Below are 22,572 nucleotides of genomic sequence, written 5' to 3' on the forward strand. Positions count from 1 at the left end.
CCTCCCGGACTTGCGCTGTGTCTGTATCTCTCAAAATAAAGGAAAGTGTGATAAGTAAAAACTAATAAACTTAGAGCTAAGATAATTCAAAACATGAAATAAGCCCGAAATATTTTAGGAAGAGGGCTTTTGAATATATGGAGATTCCCCTATTTCATGACTTGGATCTAAATTTCTTTTCTCTGATTATCTAGAAATCACCAGAGGTGATTATGGGAGTGAAGTTCCTTAGCTAGTACTTGGATAGAGGTAAGATAGAGATTACTGGATTGGTAGTTACTGGCTATAACTGTAAGGTTTGGAGATGCATTTTTAGATGCCAGCATACTTATAAAGAATATTAAAGTATGTTATGTGGTTTTTATAGTGAATTTAACTCCTCAATTATGTTTCTCTTAAGAGATTAATATAATTTTTTATTCCTTTTATTCATTTATTGAGCATTTATTGCTTTGTTTAGTTATGTGCCAGAAAATGGAGATTACAGATGCTTCAAGATAAGTCAAAAACTCACCCGACTATATAAGTCTTTTAATGGGAGGAATCATGTCTGTTTCATTTACTGTTGTGTAATCAGCGTAGAGCACATACCAAGGGATTAATAAATAGTTTTTAAATGAATGTTAGCCAAGAGCTGTGAAGCAACTATGGTCAATGTTCTGGGTGCGCTGGAAGTAGAGATGGGACCTCACTCAGCCTGCTGAGGAAGGATCGGGGATTGCCTGCCAGGATTTCTTGTGGACCAATTCTTGAAGAATAAATTAGACTCAACCTGGTGAAGCACAGAGGCTGTGCAAAGGAATGGAAGTCTGGAGGGAATGCCTATAGAGAGAGCGCTACTGTGATTTCAGTACAGTTAGAGCGTTGGAAGGGTGTGGAGGAGGAGGAGGAGGATATTCGAAAGGCTGGCAGAGGCCAGGTTATGACACTTCTTCTGGTGTCTTGCTAATTCTACCCTATTAAAATGAGAATATTCATAGATTTTTAAAGCAGAGAGCATGACAAGGTCATTTGGTTCTAGAAGTTAGCATTTTATTAAATGTGACCATTTACTAGGCTGTACAGCAAATTGTAATACATTTTAAAATATAAATAAATAGTTTTAAAACATTTTAAATAATCGTATCAACCATAGTTTTTGCCAACAAGTGCACATAACTAAAAATGAATAGCAAACAGTATATACACACCCATGTTTGGAAATTTTAAAACAGACTTCTGTAAATCCCACAGCTCAAAAATAAAATGACAATACAAATCAGAAAACATCTAGAACTGAACAATAAAGCAAACTTGGATGTTAATACTTGTCTGACACATTGAAGCCTTAAATACTCAAATTCAAAAAATTAAAAGTATTAATAAGCTAAGTATCTAACCTAAATTAGGAAAAGAACAACAGAATAAATTCAAGAGAAGTAAACAGATGATGAAGATAAAAGCCAGCACTTGCTATTTAGCCCTTGTATTGTTCCATATGCTTTACAGGGATTATTTCATTTAATCTTTATAACCTTGTGGGGTAAGTACGGTTATTATTCCCACTTTATAGATGAGAAGACTGAGTCACAGAGAGAAGCTTATGCAAGCTTCTACGTAATAAGTGATAGAATTGGGGTTTTAAATTATATTTTAACATATATAGGAAAGGATTACAAAAGCCAAAAATTGGTTCTTGAGAAGGCTGATAAAATAAATCATTTAAATGGTCAAGAAAAACCCAGAAAACACAAAAAGTATTGGGTATGTAAACAGGGGGGCACGTGACTTCAAATACAGAAGAGATTTTTTTTTTAAATCAGAATACTTTATGTCAATAAATTTTATAATTTAAATAAAATGACAGTTTTCTTTTTAAAAGGTAACTTAATAGGGGCGCCTGGGTGGCTTAGTTGGTTAAGTGTCCGAGTCTTAATTTCTGCTCAGGTCATGATCTCATGATTCATGAGATCGAGCCCCACATTGGGCTCTGTACTGACAGAGCAGAGGCTGCTTAGGATTTTCTCTCTCCCTCTCTCTGCCCCTCCCCTGCTCGCTCGCGCGCTCTCTCTCTCTCTCTCTCTCTCCCCCAAGATAAATAAAATAAACATTAAAAGAAAAAAGTAACTTAATAGCGGTACCTGCGTGGCTCAGTGGGTTAAACGTCTGACTCTTGATTTCAGTTCAGGTCATGATCTCAAAGTTCATGAGACTGAGCCCCATGTCGGGCTTTGCACTGGTGGCATAGGGCCTGCTTGGGATTCTCTCTCTCTCTCTCTCTCTCTCTCTCTCTCTCTCTCTTTTCTCTCTCTCTCTCTCTCTCTCTACCTCTCTACCTGTCCCCAGCTCCAATGCTCGTTCTCACTCTCTCTCTCTCTCAAAATAAATAAATAAACTTAAAAGAAATTTAAAAGATTTTATTTGTAAGCAATCCCTACACCCAATGTGGGTCTCAAACTCAACCCCCAAATCAAAAGAGCCACATGCTATACTATCTGAGCCAGCCAGGCACCTCTTGGCCCAGATGATTTTATCTTATTTTTATTTCTTTGTTTTTATTTCTTTTGAGAGAGGAAGAGAGAAGGCAGTGAGCAGAAGAGGGCCAGAGAGAGGGAAAGAGAGAATCCCAAGCAGGCTCCATACTGTCTGCACAGAGCCAGATGCGGGGCTCAAATCCATGGACCCGTGAGATCATGGCCTGAGCCGAAATCAAGAGTTGGGAGTCTCAACTGACAGAGCCACCCAGGCGCCACATTGGCCCAGATGATTTTAAAACTGAGTTCTATCAAACTCAAACTATTCTATCAAACTATTCTAGTGGTAAATATGTCCAAATTTATACGTATTGATCCAGAGAACAGCAAAATAAAGCAAGTTCCTCAACTTATTCTGTGTGGCTAGTATAACTTTTATACCAAAACCAGACATGGATAATGTGATAGGCCAGTCTTGCTTATGAATACAGATGTAAAACATAACAAAATTCTAGCAAAACAAATCCGAGAGTATATTTAAACATAATCATATCAGGGCGCCTGGGTGGCTCGGTCGGTTGAGCGTCCGACTTCAGCTCAGGTCATGATCTCACAGTCTGTGAGTTCAAGCCCCGCGTCAGGCTCTGTGCTGATAGCTCAGAGCCTGGAGCCTGCTTCGGATTCTGTGTCTCCCTCTCTCTCTGCCCCTCCCCTGCTCATGCTCTGTCTCTCTCTGTCTCAAAAATAAAATTAAAAAAAAAATAAACATAATTATATCTACAATACTGCAGTACCATTCTGATAATACTTACCCAACGTCAGCATCAGGTATAAGGGCACAGTCCCCCAACAAGACTGCCCTCACTTGTGGGACGCCTGGGTTAAGCATCTGACTTTGGCTCAGGTCGTTATCTCGTAGTTTGAGTTCAAGCCTTACATTGGGTGGTGTGCTAACAGCTAAGAGCCTGGAGCCTGTTTCAGATTCTTTGTCTCCTTCTCTTTCTGCCCCTCCCCCACTCGTGCTCACTCTCTCTCAAAAATAAAGAAACATTTAAAAAACAAACAAAAAAAAGACTGCCCTTTCTTGAGATGCCAGTAACAAGTCTGGAACTGCAAATCCCAGAGGATTCCCTGATCCCCTCAGACTTTGTTTAATGATTCACTAAAATGTCTCACAGGATTCGAGAAAGTGGTACATGTACAATGATCATTTTATTATAAAGGATACATATTGGGACCAGCCAAATGAAGAGACACATAGGATGAGGCCTGTGAGAATTCCAAAGGTGAGGCCTCCTGTCCCCCTGGAATCAGGGTATGTCATCTTCCTGGCACATTGGTGTGTTTACAGGAAACTTATCTCAGCTAGGGTGTACAGTGTTTTTATTGGCGTTTCATTGTGTAGGCATGATTGAACAATTGGCTACATGATTGAACCCAATCTTCAGCCCTGTCCCCTCCCCAGAGGTGGGGCTGATTCAGTGCCCCAATCCTCTATAATCACATGGTTGGTCTTTTTGGTGACCAGCCCCCATCCTGAGTCATAAACTCAGGTATGATCTGTGAGGCTCATACATAACAAAGACACTCCTGTTACCCAGGAAATTCCAAAAATTTACTTTAGAGGTTCCCTTCTAGGAACCAGGGACAAAGACCAATTTACTATTCAATAATGACAAAATTGAATTTATCCCAGGAATCCAAGGATGGTGTGTAAATTATTGCTGCATAACAATTTATCCCAAAACTTAGGGACTTGAAACAACAAAAACTTAAATTAACTTAAATGAATTTAAAAGTAGTGTACTGGATGGTTTGGGCTCAGAGTGTTTCAAGAGGTTGTAGTTAGGATGCCAGCAGGAGCTACCTTCACCTGAAAGCTCTCCTGGAGGAGAATCTACTTCCAAGATGGTGCACTCTTACAGCTGTTGGCAGGAGGCCTCTCAGTTCTTCACCCCAGAGTGAATGACCCAAGAAAGAGAGCAAGGAGAAAGCTGCATTGCCTCTTAAGACCTACTGTCAGCACATACTTGGTCACTTTCACTTTCATCTGTTTGTCAGTCCAGCACACACTCAAAGTAATTAGGTCCCACCTCTTGAAAAAAGGAATATGAAAGAATTTGTGGACATCTTTAAAAACTAGCACATTGGGGCACCTGGGAGGCTCAGTCAGTTGAGTGTCTGACTTCGACTCCGGTCATGATCTCACAGTTCATGGGTTCGAGCCCCGCATCAGGCTCTGTGCTGACAGCCTGGAGCCTGCTTCAGATTCTGTGTCTCCTTCTCTCTCTGCCCCTCCCCCGCTCATGCCTTGTCTCACTCTGTTTCTCAAAAATAAATAAATGTAAAAACAAAATTTTTTTTTAAACTAGCACAGATTATTTACTCTTTAAGAAAGCTTTTAATATGGATCATTCCTAATTAATTTATCCATTAACACATGGAAAGAGGAAAACACTGTGATCATATCAGTAGATGGAGAAAAAACACAATAAAATTTGACCCCATTTATGATGAAAACTCTTAGCAAACTAAGAAGAGAATGGAACTTTAATGTGATAAAGAGTATCAGTAAATTTATAATTAACGTAGGGAAAATGAATAGTCATGATATTGAGGCTTTCTATACATAATATAATGTCTTTCCATGTGTTAACATTTATTCTGTGTCCTTTAGGAGTATTTAAACATTGTCCTTACATCAGTGTTTTGTATTTGGAAGTGCAAAATGTCACAGTCCCAGGGAAGTTACCAAAATATCTACCAGCACTACCATTGGACCCAGGGTCCTACTTCTGGGATTCTGCCTTACAGATTTATTTGCTCAAACAGCAACAGCAGAAGCAGCTATTCAAGTGCTTTGCTTACTATGCTTATGCTTATTATAAGCACTGCTTATACCAGAATATGGAAACAACTTATATCATCAATCAACAGGAGAATGGATCAGTACAGCTGTAAGGTATTCATAGAATGAACACTCTATGTAACAATGACAGTGAATGAAAAATTCAAAAATATTGTGGAAATCACTCACAATGTTGAGTGAAAAATAAGCAAATATAAAAATATACGTATAGAATGATACAGTTTTTTATACAGCTATAGAAGATTCAAAAATAGGCAAAGCAATGCTGTGTATTGTTTGGGGTATGTATTATATACGACAAAAGCCTACGAAGCCATGGATGTTAAATACCACATTCAGAATAGCGGTTACCTCAGAGGGAGGGGATGTGAATTCATGGTTTTTGCCCTGCTTTACTCAGCACCTAGGTAATCTTTTTTTAAAGCCGTGGTGGTAAATCCAGTGCAGTTCACTTACAGTGTTCTATTAGTTGCAGGTATAGACAGTAACATCTAGGTAATTCTTAGGTTAAATCTTTGAAGTACTGTATTGAGTGGGCACAGTTCATAGACTCACAGGATTGAGATGTGGAAGACTTCATGGCATTATTTTACAAATAAGGAAACCAAGGCCCACAGAGGGAAGTGAATCGGTCAGGATCAGCTAGGCACCTAAGGCAGAATTCGAATTAACTCAGAGGCCGCCTGACCTGAAGACAGTGCTTACCTATAGTACTTTCTTTAAAATAAAAATATAAGTTGATAAGTATTTAAACTAGGTATCTCAGCTGAAAGATACTAAAAGGGGGGGGGGGGGAGTCCATTCTTCAGCAAACTACTCTGAACCAGCATGTTTTAACCTGAAGCAATGTTCTGACACAGAGTAACAAAAATAAAACCTAAATGTTCGTTCGTCCGCAGGGTGAAGCGCTTCCTGGATTTCCAGGTGCTTCATGTTAATAAACCGGGATTTATAGTCTCGAGGGTGCTCTTTCTTAGACCCACTGGTTCACAAGGTTTAGTTTTCTGTAGTTTGTGGTTTAATACAGGGAAGAATTACGGATGATCTGATTGCAACGCCTTCTGGTTTACTCAGGGCCTTTGGTGACCTGCAGTTTACTTGTAAGTATTGCCTTTGAAACTTACTTTGTCTGCTTACTGAAGTATTGCAGTCGAGCTTGGACGGTTTGCAGTTCCCTTTGTCAGACCACATTGTACGAAAGGGCTGTGTTTTCTCTTTCTCTGTGATTATTTCCACAGTTCTTTAACTTGTTATAACTATGTGGTACTGTCAGAAGTATAACCCAAGCCATTGTTTGCCTTAAGCAATATTTTAGATCCTGAGAAGTTACGTTTACTTGTACAAGACTTTCTTAAGACCTTTTAATTTATATCTCAGACTTGAGTATATGCAGTGAAAACAGTGGAAAATTTCCCCCACAGGATCTTGACACACGTCAGGGCTCAAAGTGAGTAGAAGGAAGTGGTGTGGTTTTTGTATCATTTCAGTTGTGTTGAGATAAGGAAATGGAATAGTTTATCCAGAGTACAGCCCTTTTGAGAAGGTTTCATTTGTATATGAAAGAAATTGGCATAATGTTTTCATTCTTTCTGCTATATTTGAGTCATTCCCTCAGCAAATACTGAGTACCAGCTCTTCTTGGTGCTGGCCAGACACTCTTCTTGGTGCTGGCAGTACAGAGTGAAAAAATAGACTAACACCCTTGCCCATATGGGGCATGCATTCTGGAGCAGGTAGCAAGCAGTAAGCGAGATAATTCGTAAAATGTATATCAAATTATCGGGTGACAAGTGCTGAAGAGAAAAAACAGATATAAATCTGGGAAGGAGGATATGAGTGCCAGGGGTGAACACCAACACTGTCAATAAGAACGAGATATTTGAGTAAATCCTTGGAAGAGGTAAGGTATCAACTCATACAGATGTCTGGGGGTGGGGGGAACGCTCTGGGTGGAGGGACCCACGGACATTAAGGTGTCCTGCAGCAGGGTCAGGCCTGGCATGTCCTGGGACGGGGGGTGGGGGGGTGTGCAGTGCAGTTGGGAGTGGAGGAGCTGGGGTCCTGTGGGCCATTGGAGACATCAGCCCATACTGTGCGTGAACAGGGGAGTGATGTGACCTAACATGCTTCCTATCACCACTCTGCTGTGTTGACAATATACTGTAGGTGGACAAGGGTTCAAGCAGGGAGACCAGTTAGGAGGCTGTCTCAGTAATCCAGGTAAACAGTGTTGGTGGCCTGGACTAGAGAGAGGTAGTGAGAAGCGCATATGTTTTGGGTATATTTTGAAGGTAGAACGAGCAGGATTTGCTGACAGATAGGATATGGAATATGAGAAAGAAGGAAAGAGTGGCGAAGAATGAGTCCCAAGATTTTAGGCCTGGGAAACTTGGAAAGTAGAGAGGCTGTTAGCCGACATGGGAAAGACTGAGGGACTAGCAGATTTGGGGAGTAAGAGTTTCTCTTTATGTAGCTGCTGGTCAGTTTTTAAGTAAATTTGTATACTGCTTGAGCTATCTTTAAAGTAACTCTTTCTCACACCAGTCTCTGTTGTTGTTTAGTTTATTCAGAATTACTGATTTTATGCTAACCCAGAATATTCAAGTGTGCCTTTCCCTTAAGCCTTCCTATCAACTAGAATGTTTTTGGTTGTAACGGAAAAACTGACTCTCTCTGACCTAAAAAAATAAAGGGAATTTATTGACTGTAAACTGACAAGTGCCTGAGTAATTCAGGCTTCAGGCAAGGTTGCTGCTCACTGACCACTCTAAGGACCTGGCTTCTCTTAGCGTCCTGGCTCTGCCTTCTGGTTCCCCTCCGAGTCCCAGCATAGCTGCCAAAAAGCCTCTTGGGCTGCTGTTTTCTTATGCATGTTCAGTCTGAAAGAGTGACTGTGTCTCTGCAGGCACAGCCACAGTCCTGAGTCCTAGTATTAGACGAGCTCTCCTTGTAGCATGGGGGGATAGAATATGCCAAGTGGCCGAGCCTGGGACGCCTGTACTCCTGAGCTTCAGGGGAACCTGTGTGCTCTGAATTTTTTTTAAAAAAATTTGTAAGTAGAAAATAAAGTGGAGAAGAAATTTCGGTTGATTTTTCAATTGTTTTTACATTGTGTAAGCACTGTGGTTAATACAGCAAGACGATGATTTTTTTTTAAAGTGGTCAAGTGAGAAGAAAAAACAGTAAAAGTAAAATTGCATTCAGAGGTTAGTTCGATCAAGATAATTTTTCTTCTTAGAGGTCTAATGCTGTTGCTTCTTGAACATCTAGAACCGCAGAGGAGCCTTCAGATAATAATGAAAAATGATAGGTCATTTAGTCAAGAATCCATATTTCTCAACAAGGGGAGGACTATGGACATTGGGTTGAACTGATTCTTTAAGGGATCGTCCCTGCACATTGAATTGCATTTTCTATTTTGGTCCCTTGTCACCAACCAAAAAGTCACTCGCATATTTCCAGATCTTCTTAGGAAGGGACACATTTGCAGAAACTCGTGACTGTTTTTGAAAGGGTGTTGTTTCATACTGAGGGCATGATTTGGTTTCCTGAGTGAAATATAGACGGGGGCTTTTGGTTGTTATTTTTGAAGTTCTGCTTGATTTTTTCTTTCCTTGTTCTGGAAGTTGGTTATATTCCACTTAAAGATTGATTTAGGGGCACCTGGTGGTTCAGTCGGTTAAGCATCTGAGTCTTGATTTCAGCTAAAGTCAAGAACTCACGGTTCATGGGTTGGAGCCCCACAATGGGCTCTGCACTGACAGCATGGAGTCTGCTTGGGATTCTCTTCCTCCTTATCTCTCTGCTGCTCCCCCAGCTTTTGCGCTCGCTCTCTCTTTCTCTCTCTCTCTCTCAAAATAAATATTTTTTTACAAAAGATTGATTTAGCATTTGAATTAATTTTTTGGCCAGAGGGATTGATTGAGTTAACTCAGGAAAGTCTTTGATTACATGTAGTGTTGCTTAAGGAAAAGAAAAATCTGTTTTGATACCAAAATTTTGGTATTCTTCAAGCATTTTGATTTGGGGTCACATAGGTTAGAATAGAAAGCCTAGCCAATCCTGAACAAATATCTAACTTCGATGGGTTATAATTATTTGTGGGAGAAAAATTGAAATGTAATGAGTCTAGAAGAATTCATTCCTAGGGTCAAAATATCTTCAATCTCTTTGAATATATATTAAAACACACTTTATAGCACTTAGGAAATATTAGCTATGTTGTTGGTTCCTCTTTGATGAAGTGAATACATAGAAAATATGTGTGTAGTGTGTGTATAGTCAGTTACTCTCTGAGATATGTCTTCTGGAAGTATTTGTATCGATCAAGGCCCAGTCAGGAGCCCTGAAACCATACTGGCTGTTTTCACAGGAAGAATTTGGTATAGGGAATTGACTACCCAGGTATTAGAGAATTGAAAAAAGCTAAAGGAACACTGGGATTAAGCAGAAATGGTCATTGTGGGAAGCAGATACCACCCCTAGGAGACTGAGGTTTCAGAACCTAGAGGAGAAAGTGTGTCCCTGTGGAGGCAGCTAAGAGCCCGGCTGCTGCTGGCACCTCAGGAGCTCAGAGCATAGGTCTTGAGGAGCTGGCACTCAGATCTTGGAGTGCAGGCACCAGTGAGTCTGAATGGGGGCCCTGGGGCTGGTTCTGGGAGTGTGGAAGGAAGCTGAAACCTGGAACCTACTCCTGCCGCCTGTGTGGAGGGTGTGAATCAAGTAGATGGTGGGAACAGCGAAGTTGGGAAGAAGGAAGTCCCTTCTCCCTCTTCCAGCTTTCTCTGTTCCCCTGGTCCCCTTGTCGGCTGAGCCTGTCAGGGAGCCAGCTGGTGAAAGACCCAGCTCAGTATCACAGAGCTGAGTACTGAGATTTTTTTTTTTTCTTTCTGAAAAGCAGTGGTGTGTAATAAAAGGCATACTGGTTTCTCTTTTTTTCTCATTACCTACCAGCTCCTGACTTTGCAGTAACAAGTGGAATTTGGGCTTTGTCAGCAGCAGACTTGCCTCTTACTGTTTGTGTGCACTTGGGCAAGTTTCTTAACTTTGCTGAGCTTCACCTTTTCCTTGTAGAGTTGTGAAGATGAAATAAAATCTCACGTGGCTCAATAAAAAATAACTTCCTGTTCGTACTTACTCATGTACCAACTGGATGAAACACAGCCTTTGGGGTTCGAAGACCCAGGTTTTAGTTGTTCCTTCAAGTTGCCAGCTATTTGAAATTCAGCAAGTTGCTTTAGCTCTCTGAGCCTGTCTTTTCTCTGTCAAAGTAGGAATAATTTTACTCACTGTTAGGGTCATACAGATGGTATCATGCAGGTAAAACTAATTTGCAAATTATAAAGATGATGCTATGGTAACATAAAGTTACCATTAAATAGTATTTGAGTTTCTCTCATTTAATCTGCACAGAAGACCTAGATCTGTCTCATGCGAGACCCTGAACTCTTCACTGCCACATTATACTGATTTTGTCCGTGTAAAAATACTGTGCGGAAAACGCAGACAGTATTGCTCACCATTACCTCTAATGCACCTGCGGGGTGACCAAATGCTGTCCCTCCCGGGCATCTCTGTAACCACTAATTCACTTCGGGTTTTTTTTTGTTTTGTTTTGTTTTGTTTTGTTTTGTCATTTGTGTTTATTCCAGAGGAGAGACAGAACAACACCCAGACCATTTCAATTAACAGCTGGCAGTAAGAATGTCTTCTGAGTGCGGATGTGCCAAAGATTGGTGTATAGCATGATCTAGTTCTAATTATTTGTGAGCTTTTTCATTTAATAAAATGAAACCAACAGAAAAACTAGAGTCATTAAGTTAGGGGATTTGTAGTATAAAGTTGAATGGTTGAAAACAGAGTATCTCCTGTTTTGGAAAATACTTCATAAACCAAGAAGCATTTATTGTGCATCTACTGTAGAGGCCCTGGTGAGGGTGTAAGGCATATAAATGCATCACCAATGTATAATACCATCCTAGTTTGAATTGCCTTTCTGTTCCTGGAAGAATTCATACTTGTGTTGGGGAGAATGGTCTGTTGGCACAGAAGGAAAGTGAAAGGTTTTGAATAAAGAGGAGATGATTAAGCAGGAATACAAAGGTTAAAAGTGTTAAATTTGCTTTGAATAAGTAATTGAGCTTTGGGGAAAAGTTAAGTCTAGTTAGGAAGTAATTTCAGTGGCGATGATGAAATTAGTGACCTCAAGGTGTTGGAAGACATGGCAGTTAGAAATGTCTTTGTAAAGTGGAACTTCTCTATCCCGACTGTAGCTTGGAATTTAGTAAGACTTTCCAAAAGACCTTATTATGAATGTCTCACTCATCACAAATTCTCACAGCATAGCCTCCAAGGCAGGCTTTTTGGTGAGATTCCTGTGTATTACCACAGATACACTTACATAACTATTTATTTAAGCATGTTATTTTCTTAAGGGTTTATGTTTAGATTTGGGTGAGATTGTTTTTTACACTGATATAAAAATAACCGTGAATGGTGATACTACGTTTGCATGTGTATATATTAGCTTAGGGATTGTTGGGGGTAGAGGTTAGAAATGGGGAAGGAATGGATGGGTTGCTCGTTAAGAGAAAAGACAATATTCTTATGCTAATCCAAGCTCTGGATAAGGAGCACAGCAGCCATGCAAACAATGGCTGTGGAGCCAGAAAGTCTGCAGTGAGTCTAGTCCTTCTCAGAAAGCTTGTCAGACCAGGCGCCTGGAGCTGCCTTAGGGGGAGGGACCCCTGGAAGGGGGAGTTTTCTCCTCACTACTTTATGGAATTGGCAGCTGGCCAGCTTGTTGAAAATTCCCAAACCTCACTACTAGAAAGTAAAAATTAAGGGTGGGGGGCTTAACGGGAAGAGGAAAGAATGACTTTAGTCTGTTTTTTCAGCTGACTTCAGCCTTTTCCTGTTTTGTTTTGTCTTTTTTTTTAAATTCTGATTGAACTGTTGGTTCTTCCTGTTTGCAAAGCTTTATAACTTTTTATTTAAAAAGAAATTATTTATATTTTATTGAATAATTTGCCTTAGTTTTATTTTCCTGAAGAAGAAACGGCACCAGTCTGTGTGTATAGCAAAGGAGAGTAAATGTATCTAGATGCCTATTTGGACTAAATATTTTAAGATAACTGTTAAACACCAGCATCATTTAAAAATTTTGATCATGTCACATTTCAAATATCTGCATTTCCTTATATCCTTAGCTTGGCAAGATTAGATATTTTAAATTTTAATATAAAAATTCCAGCAAATTGTTCTAGGAATTTAAAAAATATATTATTTTCAGATGTTCGAATTATAAAATACCCTGTTTCAAGAATGGTTGCAAACTATGGTTACTGTTTTGTTATATCGTGATTACAGAAACAGTTAATATGGTGGGACAAATAAAGGGAAGGTCATCAGTATTTATATTATGAATAATAGTAATTACAACAATAAAACAGACATTTGTTATTTATCAAATGGTTAATACTGAGACACGTTGCTAACTTGTTTGGGTTAGTAATATCATTCCCATTTTGTGGCTAAGGAAAAGAGCACGTGTTTAGCAGTATATAGAGTAGAACCAGGGACTGTTTTCTCCCCACGAAAATGAACCTTACTTGTTGAGATAATTTTAAAACAAAGAACATACTTTTGATTACTCCTTTGAAAGAAAGATGGATGTTACTTACATTAACCAGTTCTTTGGGCATTGTAACTATCTTATACTTTCGTTGTTATGCTCTGATTTGACTATGCTTTCCAGATTTTTCTGCTTTTTGTTTGGCTGCACAATAACTTACAGTGATTAGGCTTTTTATTATTTCAGCAAATTTCTCATAATGATTGTGTTATATAGCAGTGAGTGTTTTCTGTTGCTGCTCAACAAATTACGCCAAAACCTAGCAGCTTCAAACAACCATTTATCATCTCCTACATTTTCTGAGGGTCTGGAATCCACCAGGGGCTTAGCCGGCTGGGTCTAGTGTAGGGTCTCATGAATTGTACCTGTGAAGCTGCCAGGTCCACGTGCAAGGTAGCTCACTCACATGCTGTCAGCAGGAGGCCTTGGCTCCTTGCTGCGGGGCCTTCTCTGTAAGGCTGCTTGAGTTGAGTGTCCTTATGACATGGCAGCTAGCTTCCCTCAAAGTGGGTGTTTTAAGAAAGAACAAGGAGGAATCTGAAATGCCTTTTATGATCCAGCCTCAGAAGTCATACCTTGTTGTTTCCATCTCATTTTATTTGTTAACAGTGACTCATTAAGACCAGTGGGAATTCTAGGCATGGAATTAGGCTCCACCTATTGAAGGTACTGTCAGAGCATTTGTAGACTTATTTTAGATCACCACAATGGTTTTTTGGTAGATTTTTTTTTTTTGACCTGTGAAAACATACCACTTGTGAATAGTAGTTTATATTCCAGCTGTGCTAATCTACACTATGTTAATATTGCACAGGATAGATCCTGGACCATGAACTTATTTTATCACTGAATGACAAATAAATGTATATGGTTTTAATGCTTTTATTTATTTATTTATTTATTTTAATGTATATTTATTTTTGAGACAGAGAGAGACAGAATATGAGCAGGGGAGGGGCAGAGAGAGAGGGAGACACAGAATCCAAAGCAGGCCCTAGGCTCTGAGCTGTCATTACAGAGCCGACGCAGGGCTCAAACCCATGAATCTTGAGATCATGACCAGAGCCAAAGTCGGACACTGAACCGACTGAGCCACCCAGGCGCCCCTGTGGTTTTAATGCATTTATTAATCCAGTTTTTAAACAAACATTGGTGTTCTGGGACCCTCTTCTCTTTTCATTCTTAGAAGGCCATCTCATACAGAGCCATAGCTTCAAATACCTCTGTGCTATTGACGTAATAGATTTATATCTTCAATACCAAGTGTGTCCTTTAAGCTTCAGGACCAAGTGCCCATTAGACATTTCCCTTTGGGTAATCCCCAGTGTCTAAAATTGAACCCTTGATCTCTTCCCCTCATTCCTTTCAAAATCCACTTGTCCTCATCTCAGTAATTGCTCATGCCGGAAATGTAGAGATCTTCTTTGACCCCTCACTCTCCCTTATCCCCACATCTAATTCATTACTAAGCCCTTCCAAGTCTGTTGGTGAAGTATCTACCCACTGTACCACCACCACCCAAATCTTAACCACTATTGTCTTTCTCCTGACTACTACACTGTCCTCACTGTTCTGTTAGCTTCTGCTTTTGTCCCCTCCAGTTCATTACATAGAAACCAGGTAATTGCCTTCCCATCCCACTTGGATTTAAAGCCCAAATCCTTCATCTGCCCTTGCCTGATCTGGTCCTTGTCTCTCTTGTTTCTTCAGACCCCCATGCTACCAACTATCCCTTATTTTCACCATTTCAGAAATATCATTGTTCCATTGCTCCTTTCTGCCTCAAGATCTTTGCACAGGCTCTTCCTTATGCCTAGAATTCACCCCCATTTCTTTATCTGGCTTTTATTCTCTAGATCTCACCTTGAATGTCACTTTTGAGCATGGCTTCCCTTAGTCTCTCCAGATGAGAATAAGTCCCTGCCCCATTCCTCTCTAGGACCTGGCACTTTTCTTTCCTCACACTTACCACAAGTTATGATTACATATGCTTTGTACTGTCTTGTTCAGTGCCTGTCTTCATTGTCTTGTTTAATGACTATGAACTCCATGAAGGCTGGGTCCATTTTGCCCTCATCAGTATATTCTCAGTGTCTAATACAGAATCATGTATGTAATAGGTACTTAATAAATATTTAGGAAATAAGTTAATAGTCAGTGACAAGAACACCATTCCTGTGAGACTTCAGAGTTAGAAGGAACCCGATGAATCACTTACTTGGTGCAGTCTCCTTTCCAGCTTGTCTGTCCTTGACAGGGGTGCATTCACACTTTGTTCCTTTGATACTCTGTGAGCAAAGACCACCCCCCCCCACCCCCGCCTTCTTTGAGTTGTATCTCAAGTGTAGTTATTTCCCTATCCTTTGCATTCCTGTCATTCTTCTCTAAAGTGTTGAAGGGGCCTGATCAGGTGGAATAAAGTAAGGTGGTGACCCTCTTTGATTACAGCAGTGTGCTTCTAGCCCTGCTTGATAATATTGCCTTTATGTCTTAGCAGTTGTCATAAGTGCTGATGCATATTGAGCTGGTAGTCAGCTAAAACCCATTATTTTACTTTTAAAGATTAAGGCTTCCGATTGTTGGATTACAGCTGAGGCAATTGAAGCCATTTTACCTTTAGCCTTCCCTTGGCTGTTGGCTGTTCTCCATACAAGTTATTGCAGGGTTTTAGGCTATCAGAATTTCTTGAAGTTGGGAGTGGCATAGATCATACCTGTTACTTCCTGTGCCATGTATAAACCTATATGAGGGGAGGAAACTTATTGAGCACCTCTTCCATACCAGGCTTCATGATGTATAATTTACGTTGTATAATGCACATAAAATATCCAGCAGGGCAGTCTAGGGTAGTAGGTAACACATGGACTCTGGAATCAGATCTCCTTGATTAGAATTGGAGCCCTGCCACTTACCAATTGTATGATCTTTGATAAATTTCTTAAACTCTGCTTGCCTCAGTTTCCTCAGCTGTGAAATTAAAATAATACTTGCACCTACCTGATAAGGTAGTTGTGATGATTTGATAAATTAATATTAGTATATTCAAAGCATTTATAATGGTACTGGTACATAATTAGAGGTGACTGTGTGTTAGCTATTACCTCATTTAGTTCTTAAAATAATTATGAGTTAATAATGTAATTTTAGTTTTACAGATAAAGAAACTCACCCAGAGAGGTTAGGTTACTTATTTTCGGCAGATCAGGATCCGAACTTGTGCCCACAGATAACAGTCACAGGTCTCATATTTATTTTCTATATTTGAAATCACACATAATCCCCTGCCTATGAAAGGGACTGAAAGTGGCAGGTGCTTAGAGCCTCACCGGCTGCTTTGCAAGGTGCCTTGGTTGTCCCTATAGTGAGGCTAGACCACATACTATCTTTAAATAAATTGATGAGGAAAAACAGTAGCACTGAAATATGGAACCAGTCACAGCAGTCAGTGTCCTGTCCAAGACTGTGAGCTCCTTGAAGCAGAGATGGTCGTATTCGTATTTGTATTCTAGTACCTTGCACTTGTCATATGCACTCAGAAAGTGCTGTTGGTGGGTGGGTAGGTGAGGGAGTGAGTGAATAAGTGAGTGAAAATATGGAGGCAGGAGAGCTAGTGCGAGAGGCAGAAGTGATGTCAGGGCTTTTGGCCTGGGTGACTGAAGAGATGGCGCCACCCTCTGTGATAACAAGTGGAGGAGGAGGAGGCAGGCCTAGAGGGTTGGAAGCAAAGTTAATACATTTGATTTAGACGCGTGGTGTGTAATCCTAGCAGAGACACTTAATAGGCAAATGGAAGTATGGAGAGAGATCACGGTTGGAGTTACACTGCAAACATCTTTTGACTTTGAAACCTGAAACAAGCATCCCTAGAATCACAATTGTATAATTTCAAGAAGGGAGTTTTCCCAAGAAATGCAATTAAGTCACAGTGTAGATGTTGTTCTGTAATTATTTTACACTTTACACCCTACACTCTCAGCACTTCTGAAGATGGGAAGCAGTTTAATTTCATAGTAGAGAAGTGAGAAATGGCAGAGATTTTGGAAGTAAGCCATATGTAAAATACACAATATAATTGATACTCTGTAAACCTTACTTCCTCAATCCTGTCAGTGTCTTTGGAGAGCCAATTAAAGTGGAAAATTCTTAGGTTGATAAAATAGAAAGTTCAGGTTATTTGTGGTAGACATCACGCCAGGAGTAATTGCATCATAAATAAAATATTTTTCATTCAGGAATAGTTTAGGCTGAAATCAGTAAAATCAAATTGCTGGAACCAATAGGATGAGAGGAAAAACAGAATTATATTCATCTATAAACAAACTAGTGTGGGTTTTTTTATTACCTATTTAACTATTTTATAATAACCAAACCTTAACTGGGGAGGTTATGTTTCACATCATCCATCCTAAAAACTCAGTTTTATACTAGTGAAGTCAGATTTGCAATATTTTAGGAAAATAATTTTAAGATATATTTCTGTTTTAATGATGACACACACTGCATATTTTAATATGTATGATTATCTTGGTAGGCTTTTTTTCTATAGAATGAATTATTATAAAGATTTGAGGTGTTTTTGTCACATCTACTAGGATTTGAAAGATTATGATGAATAGCTTCGTGTTTTAAAGTTTTTATTTATTTTTATTTGAGAGAGAGAGGGAGGGAGGGAGAGGGAGAGGGAGAGGGAAGGAGCATGTGTGCACAAGCACTTGTGCACAAGCCCACAAGCCGGGTAGGGGCAGACCGGGGGGGGGGGGGGGGGGGGGGGGGGGGGGGGGGGTGGACAGGATCTGAAGCGGGCTCTGCATGCACAGCAGAGAGCCCGATGTGTGGTGCTCAAACTCACGAACTGAACTGTGAGATCATGACTTAAGCCAAAGGCAGATGCTTAACCGACTAAGCCACCCAGGTGCCCCAATAGCTTCGTATTTTAAAGTTAAATTTTCCTGCTTTATTCTTAGTATATTTAGAAATGTTCTTGTTAGTAGTAAAACAATTACTTTAGAGCAGCCAGAAAAGACTATTGGGATTATTTAGTGTATTTATTTTACCTGTGGTTAATCTAAGATCAGGAATGGTGGCAACCTATTACTGAATTATTTTAAGTTTCTGAACTACAGTGCCTTTTTACTGTTGTTGTTGTAAATAAAGATAGCTTTAATCTTTAAAAATGTATTTCATCATTTAAAGGTATGTTTGAGCATTTGTTTTTCTTAGTTTTGAAACTTTCCAGAATTCAGTTATATTCATTACCTTTTTTTAATTTTTATCTTTCAGGAGTCAAGAGAAAGCAGTGGAAGTTGGAGTCATTGTCAAGTGATTGAGACCTTTTACAAGAAAATCTCTTTGAATAAGAGTAATTAAAATTAGCGACATAACAAGACCAGTTATTAGAGGTCACAGTATACAGGAAACATTAAAACTGAACAATGACTCAGCTGTATATTTACATCAGATTATTGGGAGCCTATCTGTTCATCACTTCTTATGTTCAAGGTAAATCAGTGTTTTTTTAAGTAATCTTATATTTTTTAGTAATTTATTTCTATATTTGAAACACTCATTCTTGCAATTGATCTTTCAACTGATGTCCCTTTTTGAACAGTTAGGCTAATATGCCAGCATAGCTTTTAAATAAAGAGGCAAAGAGTGAGGCACAGAACAAATACATGCCAGGTAATTTTGAACTTGACTGTGATAGAAACATTTTCAAGTATTTGTAAAATCTTAGCTTCTCAGAACCTATTCTCTTATCCGTAACATAGGTATTATGATGTGCAATATTAAGTCTTGTGAGGATTAAATGAGATAAAGTATAAAATAAAGTATCTGACCTAGTAAGACTAAGACACAGGTAGTAGAAACTGAATACTTAATTTTTCAAATTCCTGTCCTCTTTAAAATACAATAAGGGATAAATGTAAATAATTAAAAAAATCATTTTGTCATTAAAAATCTTCAGAATGGTAAGTTGCACTTGCGTGTGCTAATACTAAAATTTTTTCATAGAATACTCAAAGTTTTACTTACTAACAACATTGTAATTTTGTGTTCACTGCTTGTAACTCCCAAACAGGAAATTATTGTCATGACTCTGCAGGTCATATGGGCTATATTTGCACGTGGGCTTTTTCCTGTATGGTTTAATTAGGACATTATTCCATACTGAAGAGATAGTACTACTTTGCAAAAGGATTTTAGAGTAAAGTTATTAGGCATCTTCATTTAAGTTTATGTCTTCACAGATCGTTTTTTCATAATGTTTCTTCATTCACAGCAACAAAGGTTAATATCTACCAACAAGAGATACTATTAAGAGCACAATTTTTTTTTAACATTTTCGTTTTAAAGAGTGAACATAAAAATAAAATCTAGAGCTTCTCCATATTTTGTCATAGGTGTAATTAATATCTTTATTATTTTCTTGCTCAGAACACAGCCCACTTCCAAAAGCCACTTTTTTGTGTGTGAAATACCAAATTATTTAATAAAACACCTTTATTTTAACAGCTCTTGTTGTATGTCTTGTTGATCAGCATTAACCAAAGTGTCAGTTTTGAAGATGAGTTAAATTAATAATAACATTTCCTACCTTACCCCCAGGTAATCAGTATTTGATGTTAAATTTTCTAAAAATCTATATAGATCACACAGGCAATATGATACAAAATTCTTTACCTACCCTAATTCAAGTTGCTCTATAATAAACTTGGGTTAGATGAAATAAATTGATATTTAGTTATCAGGCATAAATTAAAAAATCTCAATAGGAATTATATTTCTGTGATGAAGAGCAAAATTTGTTACATTTCCTTTCAAAAAGATTAGTTTGATAGTTGGTTCCAATGATAAGATAAAGGGATGCCTGGGTGGCTCGGTCATTTAAGCATGGGGCTCTTGATTTCAGCTCAGGTCTCCATCTCACGGTTTGTGAAATCAAGCCTTGTGTTGGGCTCTGTGCTGACAGTGCGGAGCCTGCTTGGGATTCTCTGTCTCCCTCTCACTATCCTTCTTTCTCTGTCTCAAAATGAATAAATAAACATTAAAAAAAATTGTTCAATAAATTTCAGTATAAAAAAATGATAAGATAAAAATATTTAGTCTTGGGGCGCCTGGTGGTGCAGTTGGTTAAGAGTCGGACTTCAGCTCAGGTAGTGATCTCGTGGTTCATAAGTCCAAGCCCCACATCGACAGCATGACAGCATCTCTGCTCCTCCCCGACTCACATTTTTTCTCTCTCTCTCAAAAATAAACATAAAAAAACTTTAGTCTTAAAAGAACTAAACCAACATAGAAGAAAATGTTATTTCTTAGAGGATTATTTCTAATGCTATTTCTAAGAAGGATTGCAGAGTGGTTATTAGTGGAAATTACTTTTGACTTGGGCATCAGTTGTGTTTTAGGAAAGTAAATTTCTCCATATGTTGGTTTTCTTGTTATAAAATAGAACCAATAACACATATCCTAGATGTAAACAGGAATTTTTTGAACATTAAATGTTATGATTAAGATTAAAGTGCTTTACATTGCGATTGTTACTCAAGTTGGAACAGAAGAATGAGTCATTTGATATTAACATCTAATAGCTATTTAGTCCTTGTTTTTGGCTTGGTCACACATTTTAGAAATGGATTTTAGCTTTAAGTAACTGATTACTCCACAAACAGTGACTTGAACAAATAATTTTTGATGTAGATGGTAGGTATTTCCTGGTGTTCATTCAGTAGTTCAGTGGTGTCAAGTTTGACATCTATAATTTTCTTGGCTTCTCCTTAATGGTTACAAAATGGCTTCTGTACCTACACTGGAGGAAGGAAAAATGGGGAAAGGTTCAGCGCTGACCTCAACTGGACATTACTTCAGGAAAGCAAACTGTCCCCAGAAACTAACCTTCTGCTGGCAGATTTTATCTTGTTTTGTTGGATAAACTGAGACAGTTGCTAAGGCTACTAGAAAACTGAGAGACAGGACTGACTGTCATAGTCAGCTCAGATTCATCTCAGTCCATTGCCTCCCAAGACCAGAGTTTGGTCAGCTGAGAAGACAGGGAAAATAGATATCCTTTGGACAACTAAAAGAGTCTGGGACAGATTTTATCTCTTCTGTCATTTAAGATGTTTTCAGTCTTAGGTTACAAACAAAACAATTCAAAATAGCTTAAACAATAAGGAAAATGTTGTATCACAAAACGAGAAGTCTGAAGGTAGGGCAACTTCGGTAAGTTAATTCTGTGGCTCATCACATTCTTTCTCTATTTCAACAGTGTTGTACTCCACCTATTAATTTAGTCCTGCGTTAACTTACTTCATGGCCACAGGTGGCTACTGTGGAGCCAGATGTCACATGCAGATGTGGCAAATTTGGGTTGACAACATTAAGTAGAAGAGGAGTGGATGTCTCTCATGGCTCTTTTTTTGTTGTTGTTGAAGTTTATTTATTTATTTTGAGAGAGCAAGCGAGCGTGAGCAGGGAAGGAGCAAAAAGAGAGAAAGAGAGAATCCCAAGCAGACTCCACACTGTCAGTGCACAGTACAATGCGGGGCTTGATCTCATGAACCGTGAGATCATGACCTGAGCCGAAATCAAGAGTTGGACACTTAACCAACTGAGCCACCCAGGCACCCTCCTCGTGGCTCTTTTTAATTGGTAAAGAAATCTTTCCTCAGACACCTCTCCCCTTCCCCTCCCTTCCCCTCCCCAGCAGACTTCCTTCTAACCTTATTGGCCAGAATTAATTTATGCTTTTGTATAAACAGTGGCAAGGGGAAGGGAACTGAAATTGTTGGATTAGACAAAATAATTGTCTCTACTGAGGGTAGGTCTGTGCTTCTCTGAATCACAGGAGGAGGAGCCAATACTTAAAAAGGGGTGTGGGGTGTGTGTGTGTGTGTGTGTGTGTGTGTGTGTGTGTGTGTGTGTGTGTTGCCAGCAAGGTAGAGGGGAGAAAACAACTAACGGCATCTGTTGCAGGGTACCACATTTGTCTACCTAACATCATACATACCCTTCTTACATGCATATATATACTAAAAGTGCTGGTGTTGGTAGAAATACTCAATTCGTGCTCAGAGGGGTATATACATATAACCCAGAGGTTTATCCACATGTTGCACTCAGCCACTCATATAGTGTGTATGTAGTATATAGCCTTGTCCATCAGATTCATATATGCCTCTTCACGGTCCAGCAGTGTGTGGCTAAGGGAGAAATTGTCGGTGCCCGACACACCCAGTATTTAGTGATGAAGAAGAAATAGGATGAGTGCTGTATAAACTCCCATTCAGAAGGATGACTTGAAAGCAGCCTTCAGTACTCATGCGCCGTAGCACATAGATTAAGGAGAACTGTTACTGATTACTTCATACATGCAATGCATTGATGTCCCATTGGTCTCTGCAGCCCTCCTGCCTTTTGCTTTCTAATTATTCCTATTCTAGACATTCTGCTTTAAGGACAGGGGAGGAGTTTCTGTGCTTTGTACAAAGGAAACCCATAGATTACTGGGAAAGTGAGAAAAATTATTTAGCCGGGAATAAAAATGCAGTAAAATCAGGGGCGCCTGGGTGGCTAACTTGGTTAACTGTCTGAATTCGACTCAGGTCATAATCTTGCCT

At 39.2% G+C, this 22,572-nt stretch overlaps 1 protein-coding gene across 7 annotated transcripts in view; it reads left to right on the forward strand.

Annotated features, from left to right (window-relative positions):
- Positions 1-22,572, forward strand: part of BMPR1A (bone morphogenetic protein receptor type 1A) — a 136,863-nt gene that overhangs the window by 86,356 nt on the left and 27,935 nt on the right. For 5 of the 7 annotated variants that reach the window (XM_042909368.1, XM_042909372.1, XM_042909367.1 and 2 more), the window contains one exon: positions 18,236-18,454. In XM_042909368.1, the coding sequence (XP_042765302.1) occupies positions 18,388-18,454 (67 nt within the window). In that variant the 5' untranslated portion in view covers positions 18,236-18,387. Of the gene's footprint in view, positions 1-194; positions 250-7,199; positions 7,223-18,235; positions 18,455-22,572 lie in introns of those variants that run through there. The other 2 variants (XM_042909371.1, XM_042909373.1) reach the window with 2 other exon arrangements.

The sequence above is a fragment of the Panthera leo genome, chromosome D2 (genome assembly GCF_018350215.1).
Source record: "Panthera leo isolate Ple1 chromosome D2, P.leo_Ple1_pat1.1, whole genome shotgun sequence".
NCBI classification, from domain to species: Eukaryota; Metazoa; Chordata; class Mammalia; order Carnivora; family Felidae; genus Panthera; species Panthera leo.